At 42.1% G+C, this 14,812-nt stretch overlaps 1 protein-coding gene across 1 annotated transcript in view; it reads left to right on the top strand.

Annotated features, from left to right (window-relative positions):
- Positions 1-2,906: 2,906 nt before the first annotated feature.
- The window catches only part of FER1L6 (fer-1 like family member 6), a 75,502-nt gene continuing 63,596 nt past the window's right edge, over positions 2,907-14,812 (top strand). The window contains exon 1 of the mRNA XM_056485546.1: positions 2,907-3,000. Coding sequence (XP_056341521.1) covers positions 2,981-3,000 — 20 coding nt within the window. The 5' untranslated portion in view covers positions 2,907-2,980. The remainder of the gene's footprint in view (positions 3,001-14,812) is intronic.

Here is a 14,812-nt window from a genome sequence, read left to right as displayed (position 1 = left end):
AATGTCACTTGACCTCATGAAGGCCTCTGCAGCTCTGCTGGGCTCCTCTGCACAGCCACATTAGAAAGGCCCCTGGAGGCTGAATTGAGGACAGCTGAGGATGTCTGTCAGCATGAGAGATGATTCTCCCACCTTAAGATAGGTCAGTATCCTAAATGTAAAGGAAACTACATCAATTCTGTAAGGTAGTGGAGGGGCAGCTATAATATCCACTGAGCTAACTGCCCCAGAAAAATGCCCAAAATAATAAATAATTATGAAGGAAAAAGCTGTGCCCTGTGAAAGACAAACTTTCTTGAATATGGGAGCTGGATTGATTGATATCACCCAGAATGGCTTGGAATGACTTTCAAAAACATTGAGTTTCCATATTTTCTTTTATTTCATTCAGTTTTCAAACTGAGCCCTGCAGCATTACCTACCAAAAATGAGTGGGTCACACTCAGTCCTCCTGAAGTGCTGTATCACAACTCAAATTGGAACAGCATAAACACAGGATCTTGTGCCATTAGAGATGCCATGGAGGCCAGCCCCCACAGGGTTGGTAAGTACAACACAGGATCCATGACACCTACCTATTTCTGGAGCATGGAGGGAGACCAAACAGGGTGTCCTGAAGATGCAGATGGCACTGTCTGCCCCTCTTGGGCTGCACTGCTTCATTTGCATCCTCATTTCAGAGTCTGGGTCCTCTCCTGTTTCCTGATGAGCATTCACCTAAACATACCTAGACCCTTCCTCAGAACTAATTTGTCAGGATAAACACATAACATAACTGGGTAAATAAATGAGGAAACTGCTCACCTGACACCTTCACAGGCCACACAAGGGAACATGTGAGTGGAGAAAAATTGCTTAAGGTTGTGGTTTCATCCAGATCTGAGCCCCCCTGACAGCTTTATCTGCCCTGCTGTCTCTGTTCTCAACTGCTTGATGGGTCTCACTCCTTCCCTCCTGGCTCCAGACTCTCTGGTTCCTCCTGGAAATCAGTTCCAAATTGTCCACTCCTCAGTGGGTACACTGTCTCAGAGGAGTTGCTATAGTTGGTGTCACATATGCATCAGGTTGAGAGCAAAAAGGGGACTGGTAAATGGGAATAATGTCCTCATCCCTTCTCAGCAGCACAGAGCTGTTAAATGGACTCAGGTTGCCATATGAAAACCCATCAATGATAAATGCTACACTGTGGGGTATGAATGTGTCCCTGTGAGTTCTCCTTAGCACTCAGAGCATCTGTGTGAGTAGCCAAGTGATAAAACAGCCATAAGTCCTAAAAAATCATTTAAGAAAATACTAACAAATGTTAAAACTCTTTACTGTTTCCCTCTATCATAATCTGTTTTGAAGAGAGAGCAGCTCCTGTTTGGAGAGACCTGAATTAACCTTCATGATGTAAGACATTCCTCTTTCCAAGTAGCCAGGCTTTTCTTTTCTTCCTCATTTATTCCTTAATACACTCCTTGGCAACATTTAGACATGAACTGCCAAGCTACTGGATAGCAAAATGACTGCATATGCAATGGACTGCTCAGTGAGACAGGTCCCCTCTTTTTGTGCTAATTTTATTAATTAGAACAGTTTCTTTATTCTTTATTAATTTCATGCATTTTTCAATACAACAAAGATTTTTACTTCTGCAGAACCATGGAGCACAGTGTAGCATATGTATGTTATTTATATGAAACATTAAATGATGAGCTAGTTGACACCTTGTGTTTTTGGTCAGCAAGTTGTTCATGTAGTTTAATTAAGTTAAGCAAGACATTGCCTAAACTATGCCTGTGCTTTGTCCCAAAGCCTACACTTGTATCACTTCAAGGACTAATGGAAATATTGCATTGGTTATATTGCTGTGAGACAAGAATATCATTTGCCATATGAATAATTTTAAAATGTTATAGAATGCCTGCAAATGCCCTAGGGAAATAAGAAATTAGAATATACAGCAGCTGCAGAAGCTGTAATTCAGAGAAGATGTGTGACCAGCACCTCTACAGAGAGTAGATTTTATCCTCAACCCATGCTGTAAATCCTGATATGCCTCCACACACCATGCTCAGTGTCAGAATATAGGATCACAGCATGGGATCAGGAGAACAGACCAAGGGCCTTGGGTGGGCTCCAGTTCAACCTCCTGCTCAGAGGAGAGTGATCCATGAGTGCAGACCAGATTGCCCAGGGCTTGGTCCAACCAGGGTTTGAAAATCTGCCAGGACAGAGATTGCACAGACTCTCTGAGCAGGTTCTCATAATCGAGAATTTTTATTTTTTTAAATGTATACAGGGAGCAATAACTCTGAACCATGGGAGGACCTAAACTAAAAAAAATATTGTACCTATCTACTATACCAGTCTCTGATATCTTGGCCAAACTCCCAAGATTCTGTTGATTTTGATGGGATAGTTGTACACTGGGGAGAAAAGTCTGGACTGGTAAATCTGGAGAGAGGTCTATGCATGCAGAGAAGGAGCAGAAGTTGAGTTAGTGCAGCAAATACCTGGACCACACGAAGCCTTGTGAAAGGATATATCACCTCATAACCCAAAAATCCCCAGAATACCCAATTTTGGCATTGTTGCACCCCAGAACATCAGGCTGTTGTGCCTCTGGAGGTTTTTTTATGAGCCAAAACACTGGCTGAGCCATGAGCTGATCCCACCCGACTGCAGCAGCATGGCAGGAGGAGGAAAAATGTCCCTGTAAAGGAGCACTATGAGCCAAAACTTTTGCTAGGCTTCAGTAAGCAGCTAACTGCTCTTGTACACTCCAGTGCTTTGGGAAGCCTTATCTGCAGTGTCTGTCATGAGCATAATGAAGTGTTTGAACAGCCTCACCCTGCTGTGGCGGATCTCGGCGGGTTAATCATAAACACAGGCAGAATCCCTATGGCAGCCACAGCAAGAAGGCTGGGGTGACTGGCATGTGTGGCATGAGCTGCTGAAGACCAGCTTGACACCAGACAACAGGAAGGTGTAGGAGATGGAGGACAAAAAGCCCAGGTAATGCCTTTATTTTTATTTTATTTTATTTATTTATTTATTTATTTTATTTTTTTGGCAGTGAAAATATAAGACATCTGCAGTTAGAAAAAATAAGGTTTAGGAATACCTAGAGACCTAGAATTTCAACATTAAGGTGCTTGCATGAGGGTTTTATTTGAGTCAGCAAGTTATGTATAATTTTTTTTTTTGTTTGTTTGAAAGTCTTCAAGGGAAGACCATTAATTCTACTGAGCTACAAATGGGAAGAGATGAACATCTCTGGCAAGCATATTTTCTCATGTCTTTAGGTCTTTCCTTTCTTGTCCACTTTTTCTAGAATTTCAGTGTCTTCAGGATCACTCTTTTTCACACTTGGTGTGCATGACCCATCAGTGCAAGTTAAGAGAACAGAAATCCCTTGGTCACCCTAGTCCAGGACTATGGGGTTTGAATGTATAGGAGTAATTTCTGTGTCTCCATCAGTTGGCTTAACATAACTGGGACATCTCCCTGTACTTTCATGTTTCTGCCCTGAAGAGGTACTTAGAAACAGCATTGCTGTGTTTCATAGGTAGATACATGTATGCATCAGTTTATCCATTGAGATCATATTTTGATTTCAACAGGATGCATCTAGAAGCAAAATACAACACTTAAACCTTTTAATGCTCAGGTGCAGCAGCTGGAAATAATCTTACTTTCATGAAATTGATTTAATTAATGAGCTAGGGATTAGCTCTAGTTTTTGAAGTGCTTGTTTTTCATAAGGAAAGGTTACTGGCTTTTTGCTGAAAGAGAACAGAGGAATATGAGGGTGTTTGTGTCTTTGAGCATAAGCATGTATACATATATATATATTTTTTTTTTTTCATATGTTTCTGTATTTCTGTTAACAGTAAGGCTATTTAAAAAGGATATCCTGCTTGTAACATATACTCTTGTTTCTACCTCCTTTTGCAGTGGAGCTGAATGTGGATCTAGAAAACAATTTTTGCCTTGGCTGTAGAACAAACGCAGAATTTTTAATGGTTTTTGTAGCTTCTCTGCAGGCTCACAGATGTGGAACTGAGACCAAAGCTTGGCCAAAGTTCTTAGAGAATTTGCCTCAGAATTTTATATAGTTTATTTGAATAGTAAATAAATGGTAGTGATTAAATAAATTTAATGTAGTGATAAATTTTAATTTGTGCCTCACCCTAAATTCAAGGACAATTGCACAAGATTTTTTTGTGTGTAAAGAGAAAGTCATGTTTTGCTTTAATGATTTGCTTCCTTCATTGAAACAATTTAATAATACCTATCTAAAAGTAAATTACATTAGCTCTGGTAAGATTTAGATCAATTTTTCAATTTCTTCTGCTGAAACGTATTTGTTCTGATGAGATATATATATGTGATTTTGGAGTCCAAGTCATTTAGTGTTCTGTGGGACTGATCCTGCAGACAAGGGATATCTCCATTAGAGAAGAAAGAATTTCCAGTTATTATCACATAGATATTTATTCTGCATTACTCTGGAATACCTTTAAAGTTAATAAAAGTAAGTGTTTTCTGAGAAGGGTTTGTCACAGAAGAAAGGCAAGAGGAGGCTGGATAGGATTATTTGGATTAATTTTAGGTGTTGTGTTGTATCCAGGCTGCTTGATGTCCTTGAAGGAAGTATTCCTCCTGAAAACAATTCACATAATACCACATAAGCCTTTGTGGCTAAATGCTCCCTGGAAGAGCCTGTCTGTCTCCACTGGTGTGAGCAAACCCTGGCTCCCTCCCTCAATCCCAGCAATGGTGAACATAGTGGGGGCCTTTATTTCAAGTTTGGAGCTTTATTCCTATCCACTACAGCTCAGCAGCTCTGTTATTATTATTTCCCTGTCAGGGACTGCAGCACAAGGAGAAGCAAAGCAGTTGTGCTAGGGATGAAAAGTTTTGAAATATTGGATATGGAAAATTGCTCCAGGGGTATATTGCTTTCCTCTTTGAGTCACACAAATACCCTCAGCAGGTTTGCAGACAACACAAAGCTGCAGCTGATCCACTTGAGGGAAGGGATGTCATCCAGAGGGGCTTGAGGAGTGAGTCTATGCAAACTTCATCAAATTCAACAAGGCCAAGTGCAAGGTCCTGTACATGGGCTGGAGCAATCCCCAGTATCAGAATTTCAGAATGAGTGAGCTGGGAGCAGCCTTGAGGAGAAAGGTTTGGGGATGCTGGTTGGTGAAATATTGGACATGAGCTGACAATTTGTGCTTGTAGTTCAGAAAGCCAAGAATGCCCTGGGCTGCACCAAAAGAAACACAACCAGCAGGTGATTCTTCCCCTCTGCTGTGCTCCTGTGAGAGCCCACCTGGAGCCACCTGCCCCCTCTGTGCCCAGCTCTGAGGTGCTCAGCATGAGAAAGGCTCTTGGAGTGGGTCCAGAGGAGGCCACGACAATGATGGGAGGCTGGAGCAACTCTCTGGTGAAGGAAAGCTGAGATAGTTGAGGTTATTCAGCCTGGAGAAGAGAAAGGTCAAGGAGACCTTATTGCAGCCTCTCAATATATAGAATAACAGAGAAAGACTTTTTACCAGGGCCTTTAGAGGCAGGTCTAGGGGCAATGTTTTAAAACTGAAAGTCAATAAGTTTAAATTGGAAGAATTGTTTTGATGAGGGCAGAGAGACACTGGAGCAGGTTGTCCAGAAGAGTTGTAGATACTCCAACCTGGGAAGTGCTGAAGACCAGGCTGGATAGGGCTTGGAGCAACCTGGTCTGTGGTGGGGGAGTTGGGCTTAATAATTTTCAACCCAAACCAACCTACTATTCAGTGATTCTGTGAAAAGAAGATTAATTATTCCTCTATATGTTTACATGCAAAGGGGAATATTAGTAATTCCTCCAGAAATCTTTCTTCATATAATAATCTTTATCTTTTTTTCATGTTTGTTTGCTTTTCTTCTTTATTAAATAGTCCTGGTAAAATATGAATGAAATTTGATGCAGACCTAATTCCTCACAAGATGACCAATTGTTATGTGGGGAGAGGCTCCTTGCCAGACTGGTATTTTTGACTGGCCATTTCTATCTCTGATAGTCAAAAGGCTTGTGGCAATTGCAGTTTCTTGGCTGCTTCCAAACATCTCGAGAAATACTGCAATAACCAAAAGAAATTCAACTAAATGTGCTTTTGGTTGACAAAGTGTGAATCATACCCCCAAACAGCAAACTCCTTTGATTTCCACCCTGTGAAGGAGGATGCTCTCAAGGACATTGATGAGACAGAAATATTGAGACATAAAGATGTTACTGCAGGCATTAGTAGGGTTCTAGACATTTTATACAGCCTTTATTTGAGCAGCTTCCCTCTAACAACAGTGAAACAAAGGAGCAATATTGATAAACAATGTTATATTGATGACTGTGGTAAAAGGTGAGAGAGAAGATAACTTGTCCAGAACTTTCAGACCTTCTCTTTTGAAAGATAAAACTGTCTTTGAATTAAGATGTGATTTTGGGAAAGTCTGGACTAATCACACACCTTCTTTTTACAAGTTTTTATTTTCTGGTAGCAAATGGAAAGTGGGTTGCTGCAGCACCAGAGGAGGCTGATTTCCAGTCTAGCTTAAAGGCATTTTTCAGCATCAGTGTGAAGCACATACTCCTAGTTTCAGCTGGGATTTTTTTCCTAGTAGCTGGCACTGTGCTGCAGGATTGAATTTAGGGTGGAGAATAATGTAAAACACAGATGTTTTAGTAGCTGCTGAGCAGTGCTTACACTCTGTCAAGGACTTTTCAGCTTCTCACACTGCCCTGCCAGTGAGGAGTCTGGAGGTGCACAAAAATTTGTGAGTGACACAGCTGGAAAAGCTGATCCCAGCTGATCCAAGGGTATTTCACAGCATAGGGCACCATGCTGAACAATAAACTGGGGGAATTGACAGTGGGTGGTGACCTGCTGCTCAGGAACTGGCTGGGCATCAGTCTGTGGGTGGTGAGCAAACTGCATTGTGCATAATTTGTTTTGTATATTCTATTATTATTACAATCAATAATAATAATAATAATAATAATAATAATAATAATAATAATAATAATAATAGTAATTTCCCTTTCATTTTTGTCCTATTAAACTGCTTTTTTTTCTATTCTCTCCCCCACTCCACTGAGGGGGAGTGAGTGAATTGCTGTGGTATTTAGCTGCCTGCCAGGGTAACCCAGAAGTGTAGTGTGGCACTGATCAGCACTTCCAGAGGGTCACTGCTGCTGACTGACAGCAGCCTTGTGACCAGCTCATTGCCTTTGAAAGCTCCCTGGGATTTGGCTCAGGCAATTATTCTCATGCTCTATAAGTAATTGTTCAAGGTGTTATTATTTTTCTCTCTCTCTTTTATGACTGGTTCAGGACTGGAGACCAAAGGAATTTATTTGGCCTGGTAGGGTACAGGCTATCCATAGTGGAAATCAAGTCACCCTGAAATGATTGCTGTCTGGACCAGAACACAATTACTGCAGCAGCTATTCCATAAAATACTCAATTTAAACTTCATATCTATAGAAATGCTGAAGGCAGCATCCACTCTTCTGGTTTTCAAAAGATATGTCTGTTAGGAAGATAATCCTCTAAAATCATACTGAAGATTAATTTAAAAGTTTAAAGATTAAAGGAGGTTATTCTGGAATATGTGACTGGTAAGCTTTAGCATTTCACAGCCCCACTGAGCCAGAAATAAGAGTCCTTTGCACTTTAAGATAAGTGGGATTTTCATTCTGTTTCAAGAAATGTCAAAATCACAAGCTACTTGTTTCTTCATCTGGGTGCATCTTTTATGTTGGTCAATGATGGTCTTTTCACTTATTTGGACTGGGACTGAAGTAGGGACAATAAGGACAGATTTATAATGGAAGAATAATGGAATTATAATGGAAGAATAAAAAGAGAGATCTAATGTTAGCAGGGTGGGATCACAAGGACATAGGAAGTGAAAAAGTGTTGTCAGTCTGTGAGCAGTGCAAAAATCATAACTTTAATCTCATAGGCATTTGTAAACAGAGAACTGTATTATGTGATCAAGAATTGTCAGTAGCTTTTGGCAGAACTCTGGGAGGACAATGTACATTCCTTATCCTCCACGTTTACCCACCAGGACCCCTGCTCCTGGATGCTGTACTTGTCTTGGTAAGGTGAGCTACAACCTTTCTGAGGCTGGAATAAAAAAGCAGCTCTGTACCAGGTGTAGTGACTTCTGAGCTGCTTTGTGCTCACAGCATTTTGTTTATGGAAACCATCCTGCTTGTCCTCCTGAGCAGTGTTTGAGCTTCATATCTCAAAGCTTTCTCTTGGTAAAGAATCTCACTCTGTGTGTGGGATAAGCTGAGATGCTGAGCACTTTCCTCAGCAAACAGCCTGGTTTTGTTGCTGTGTCAGAAAGGATTTATTTGGGATTAATACTTCCCTGCCCACCTGTCAATGGTTACGTTCCAGTGCAAACAATCTGCTGATAAAACAGAAGCATCTTTGCAAATGTCACTGCTTAATTGACATTCACAGTATATTTATTGTATTTCATCACTGGAGGGTGAAGACCCAGCCAGCAGTGTTGGGGCTGTATTGGTGGGCTGTGTTTTTTGGCCATGAGTCCTGATAGATGCACTGGGCAGAAGGCAGAGCCTTGCTTCCCCATCAGAGCATGCTGCTGTTGGAACTGACAGGGTTTGGTACAAAATAGGGCAGCCCCAAGTGTGTTTGATATCCAAGACCCAAGCAGCCTGCTATAACCAGGAATGGGAGGGGGGAAAGGAATTAAACCACTGTGATTTAACTCATACCTTGACAAGAGACTGACTTGGGGTTGACAGCCACATCCAAGGCATACATCATATTGTGGGCCAAGTGCATCCAGATGGGATTTATGATTCTTCTCCTTTTCTAGCTCCACAATAATTTGCTAACAAATCTTGCTAATGGACTTTGGAAAGTCAAAGACTAAGTATACAGTGAATACTGTAAAATAACAAGCCCTTGGCTGCAAAGCTTGGGCTGTATACTGAGATCTGGCATGGCCTGGGAAGGGTTGGGCCACTGCCTGTGAGAAACAGCTGGGCAAGGGATGCTTGTCTGCCTGGCTTCACAGAGCAAGGCTTGGTCAGGAGCAGCTCCTGCCCCAGGCTTGTTTTAACACTCACTAAGTCAGGTATCATCACTGACTATAGCAGATTACAGACTGACCTGGCAGTGAGACTGCTCTGGGACTTGGCAGCTGAGCAGGTTTCTTTTGCAGACCAGCATAGCCCTAATTCTGTCACTGATGCTTCATTACTTCTGCAGATAAAGTAGTTTTTATGGCTGCAGAAGTAGAACCAAAGGCAGTAGCAGGGTCTGAGTCACTTTGTGCTGCCTGAGCCACTCTGCAACACCTGCTGTACAAGCAGGGGATGGAAGGGGAAGCAGGGGCACAGAGACCTGCCAGCAGTGCTCACCTTGAGCAAAGCTGGGATTACAATTCAGGGCTATTGAGTACCACTCCCTGTGGCCTTTTGTATGTCTTTATCTCCCTGAAATAAAATTTTTTAGTAAAGCAAGTGCTAAAGGTTTGAGTCAGGGATGGTATCAGAACACTGAGGTCCCCCTCAGGGCACTGAATATAATACTTCACTTCCACAAGCACATATTATGTTTCTCAAATTTGAAATATTTTTCTTTATATCAAAGCATCCATCTATTCAATATTCAGGAAGAAATACACTCACTGAGGGTAATCCAACAGCATTGTCCCACACCAGCCAGGTCTTGCAGAGGTTCACAGAGACTCTTCATCCCTGTGTGACCACCTTGCAACCTGCTCCCCAAAGCTGTAGGAAGCATTGGAAAAATGCTCTTGCTATGGCCCTGTACAGCCACTTCCATATCTGCACTTCCCTTGACCCTTGTTCAGCTTTCATTATCACTTACAAAAGTGAAATTCTCTTTATACTTGCTCTTTATACATGCTCTTTATACTTGGCTCTATCAAACCTCTTTATTTTCAGCTAGATGCTTCTGCATTGTTTTTGACATATGTATTTTTCCCTGAAAAATTAGAGAAATCCCATTTATAGGGTTACCCAGTCACTGAGAGAACACCTCAATTTACACTTGCTGAGGACATAGCCTATTTAATGTCATTTTCTAACCAAGTATCACTTTCTTCAAAAGCAATTGTTCCAATACTTTGAGGACTCCCTGCCAGCAGATGATTTATGCTTCTTGTTCTCTGACTTGCCACAAGATGAAGTCATGACTGCTTATAGCTGCTTGCATATGGCAGCAACACACCCAGTTTTACCATGTGGAATCATAGAGTGGTTTGGGTTGAAAGAGATCTTTAATGGTCATCTGCTCCCATTACCCTGGCATAGGCAGGGACACCTTCAGCCAGGTCTGGGTGCTCAGGGACCTGTCCAGTGTGTCCTTGAATGTACAGATGGGGCATCTACCACCTGTCTCAGTGGAACAAATGGCACCAGGTCCCTCAGGGTCTCAAAGGTGACTGAGAACAATATTCTGCACCCATTAAAGAAACTGAACACAAAACAAGTGGACCATTAACTGCCTGGGGTAGCTGGAATGAACCATTTTGTCCTTAGATGCACCAGCCCATCTCTATAAATGCTGTGGTTTTGATCAGAGCACTTTTCAAACCACTGAAGTCTGACACTCTTCCCAAGGGACAGGCAAATCTTTTAAATCCATTAACTGAAGAGACCACTCAAAACTGCACAGCTTTATTGTTATAGCAAGAATGAGACTGGAAATAGACTCTGTATCTTGACTTTCTTCTCATCCCTGACCTTCCACTGGAGGCTGGACTTAGCCCAGGTTTGGTCTATTTCTTTTTTTTTATGACAGGAGAGGGAAGAGGGACTGAGTTACATTTTTAACATACTGACTATTGAAAACCTCCCCTTATGTAAGCTTTCTATTTCTTGACACTCCTAAGTTCCTAAGTGTCCCATAACTTGGTGCCAGGCACAGCCCCCACCTTGATTTATCAGGCAGCTCAGAGAAACACCCACTCTGTAAATACATGGGAGTTTCTGTTCAGCCTCAGATTCATAAAATGAACTTGCCAGCAGGTTCTGTCCTTCTGCTCCTGTGGCACAGAGCAGCCCATCAGGCAGAGGGACCATGTCCTGTGCTGCCTGCCTGTGGGTTGAGGCTCACAGCTGGTGCAGGGCTGTTCCTGCTGGCTGAGAGTGGGAAATGCAAAGTGAACTTCGAGCATGGTGGGGACAAAAAAGAGATTTTAACAAATATTGCTGAGGTCGGATTTACTAAGGGAGGAGAGAAAAGGGGCAAGGCTTGGGAAAGTGTTCCCCCTCATTCAGTGCTTTGTGATGTGTTTTGTGATCTGTGATGGGCAGCTGGTCAGGGCAGGGCTCCTGTGGGGCTCTTTGCTGCTGCTTTCCTGTATGAGCACCACAGCTGGAAACAGCCCCCTTTGTTTCCACCAATTTTAATAGGGTGCTGTTAATCACCTGCTGACAGAAGTTTCACTTTTGGCTAGCACCACCCTGAATCCTGTTCTCCCAACCACGGGGACTGTGCCCCTCAGCCAGCACTTACTGGGTGCCACAGCAATCACCAGGATTATTATGGTGACATTTTTCATTCCATCATTTTGATACAATGGCACGTAAAGACCAGGACCTCACTGTGTATGGGTCAGAGTATGCTCACAGAAAGTCTCAGAGTCTCACAGAGTCTCTGAAAGTCTCAGAGAAAGCCTTGAAGAGTTTTTAGTTTCACTAGCAAAGGATGAGAGGAATGGAATTGTCAGTGCTATGGTCATACAGATAGGAAGTATCACATGGTCTGATTTCACTAATTTAAAGTTGAGCTTCTACATGGCAGCCATGGCTTTTCTAGTGAGTTGTAATAAATTAAAAGGGTGGTTCCTGGAAGAAGACTCTCCACTGTACCATGTGCTCTGCAAACATGGCTTGATTTCAGAGTATTTATAAATACACCCATGGAGTCTGCTTCTGCCCTACTTATTGCACAGCAGCTCTGGAAACATAAACTTCAGGAAACATGGGCTGAAGTTGCACCTGGAACGTGGTCCTTGACAGCAACAAGAACAGGAGATACCTCCCAGCCTTTCCCTGCTGTTACAGCACTCACTTATAAAACACTGTGAGATTTCTTGCCAGCCTTGCCAGTCTGGATGCACATGGACTGAGGAGCAGTGTACATGTTTACATCCACTTAAAAAAGCCCTGCTGGCAGCTCAAGGCAGGCATCCCATATGGCCTGAAGGCTGATTTACACCTCTTTACACACTGAATCTTAACTGTTAAATTTCTTAAGTCTGTAAACGTTTTCTATAGAAAATGAAGCAGTCAAGACAAATTTGCTCTCTGCTTTCTCCTTCAACAAAGTGTCTCAGAAGGAAAAGAAGAGAGAAGAGAGGAGGAAAGGGAAAGGGAAAGGGAAAGGGAAAGGGAAAGGGAAAGGGAAAGGGAAAGGGAAAGGGAAAGGGAAAGGGAAAGGAAATAAAATTAGGTCAGGGCACCTGCTGAACGGTCACCTCAGCTTTTGGCACTAATTGATTCCTCAATGCAGAGCCACCATGTCCAGCTGAGCAAAGGGGATGTTATTGGGTTGTTGGATTGTTTCAGGTCTTATGGGAAGCTTTGCCCAGTTAGAAAACAAGCTGTTTGAGACCTGGATGGTGTAGGGGCTTGCAGCATGGCAAAGAAGCTCTCTGCAGAGGAAAGCAGAGTTGGTGAACATAGGATTGACAGGATGTTGGTGAACATAACTGATCATCCATGGGTGTGTTCTTGGGTGCCCAGGATTCTCTCTCTCTCCAATAGCTCTTTCCTGCTGAGCTGCCAGCTCTGCATACTTGGCTGCAATTTCAAGGACAGGGTAGTGAAACCATTCTGTGCAGATCATGAATCATTTGTCAATTCAGCCTTGCAAGAGAGAATTTTTATTTTTATTTTTATTTTTAATTTTTATTTTTATTTTTTTAATTTTTTTTTTTTTTTTTTTTTTTTTATTTTAAGCCACCCCTCCACTGAAAGGGCTCACTGTCTGCTCCTGGTTTAGGATTTCATGTGGGACCAGGGTGCTTCAAAACCTCACTTTGGTAAAGTGCTTTGGAAAGGCTGTGCTGTGTGGGGTGTCCCAGAGGACCACACATTCTGCTGTCAGCCCAGTCTGCCTGGACTGGGTGTGCTGTTATATGCTATTATCCATGTTCTAATTCCTTCCTTAGCTCATGCTTTTTAATGAGAAAGTTATTAAGACTTTTAAGGGAAGTAGATAGGTAAAGCAACAGGAACTGCCTGTAGCATAGGCATATCATTACCCAAAACTGTGAAAGACAAGGTAGATGAGAAAATATAAGAAAATAAATTGAAGAAGAGTATCCCAGTAAAAGCCAGCACAAGAACTTGGGACTAATTGCAAAATTCAGAAGGATGAATGAAAAATAAAGCCATAATTTTCTGCTCCAGTGGAGAAAACAGAATTTTGCATATGCTTTTTAAAGATACAGGAGCATATGTGATATCTGATTTAATTACCATTTCTCCTCTGAGCAGAGCTGTGCTCAATCACTCAAGTCAAACAAGAGTGTGATGGATGCTGGTGAAGGGCACAGCAGCTTCTGGGCAGCTAGGCTGGGATCTTCTTTAACAGAAGAGCAAATAATCCTGACCTGCAGAGGCAGCCATCTCCCTAAATTCCACTGAAAGAAACAAAAGAATAGAGAATTTTGACCCTGGTTGATTGCTTAGGTTAAGCTGCCTATTGCAGTCTAATTTCTCTGCATTTTTCACTCCAGCAAAAATTACTGATACCTTACATGCTTCAGGTACTTCATCACTGCAGGGAACTTAATTATGTATTTTGGGAATAATGAATCCTCCTGCTGGGGTTCAAATGTTTAATTCCAAAGGTGTCCTTAACAAGATGTTCACCTCCCAGTCATATAGTGTCCTCTTTAAAGCCCAGCTCCCATCAGACAAGGTTAAGAGCAATGTGAAAATGGCCTTTGAGAAGTGCAGAACAAAAGTGGTCTTGTGCCTCTGTAATTTATTATCAGCAAGGACTGAAGTATGTCCAAGAGGAAATGTCAAGGAAGTAGCTGTATTTGCAAGGCTAGAGGCAAGAGCTGTGGCTAATATGATGGTTTATTAACTAAGAATAACAGATATCAAGCCTTTGAACCAGGGAGGTTGGAGGAGTAGAAGGGGGTACCACAATCCAGAGCCTTGTACATTGAGCTGCAATAGAGAGAAGTTAGGCAAGCTATAGGTGGAAAAAGAGAAAAAGAAATTATGTCCTTATTAAAAAATAAATGAGTGCAAATACAAGAATCCTTTAGATAGGCCTATTTTTCCAGAGAGTTGTTGCTAAGACTGTCTGAAATCTAAACTTTTTCAAGGTGCCTTGGTGGGTGTGGTAAGCCTGGTGGGCTTTTAGCTTGGAGCTGCTGTTCAAGAGCATTGCATGGCTTCCACAACAGACTGGCTCCTGCAGATTTCTACAGAGCAAGAGGAGTCAATGTTTGCACTGAGATAAATCTTTATTCTTGTTCAATGTTTACCAGACTGACTAACCAGGCACAACTCTTACTACAGCAAGAAGCAAACTTAAATGTAAATAGAACAAGAGGACACAGCCCCAAATATGGCCAGAGGAGGTTTTAGATTGGATATTTAAAAAAAAAAAATCTTCACTGAAAGGATTATCAAGCAGTGAAACAGGCTGCCCAGGAAAGTGGCTGAGTCACCATCCCTGGAGATATTTAAAAGACGTGTAGATGTGGCACTCAGGGACCTGGTTTGGTGGTGAACTTGGCA

Source organism: Oenanthe melanoleuca, chromosome 2 (genome assembly GCF_029582105.1).
Source record: "Oenanthe melanoleuca isolate GR-GAL-2019-014 chromosome 2, OMel1.0, whole genome shotgun sequence".
Lineage (NCBI taxonomy): Eukaryota > Metazoa > Chordata > Aves > Passeriformes > Muscicapidae > Oenanthe > Oenanthe melanoleuca.
Note: the sequence above shows the minus strand (reverse complement) of the source record. Positions and strands in the feature narration are given on the sequence as shown.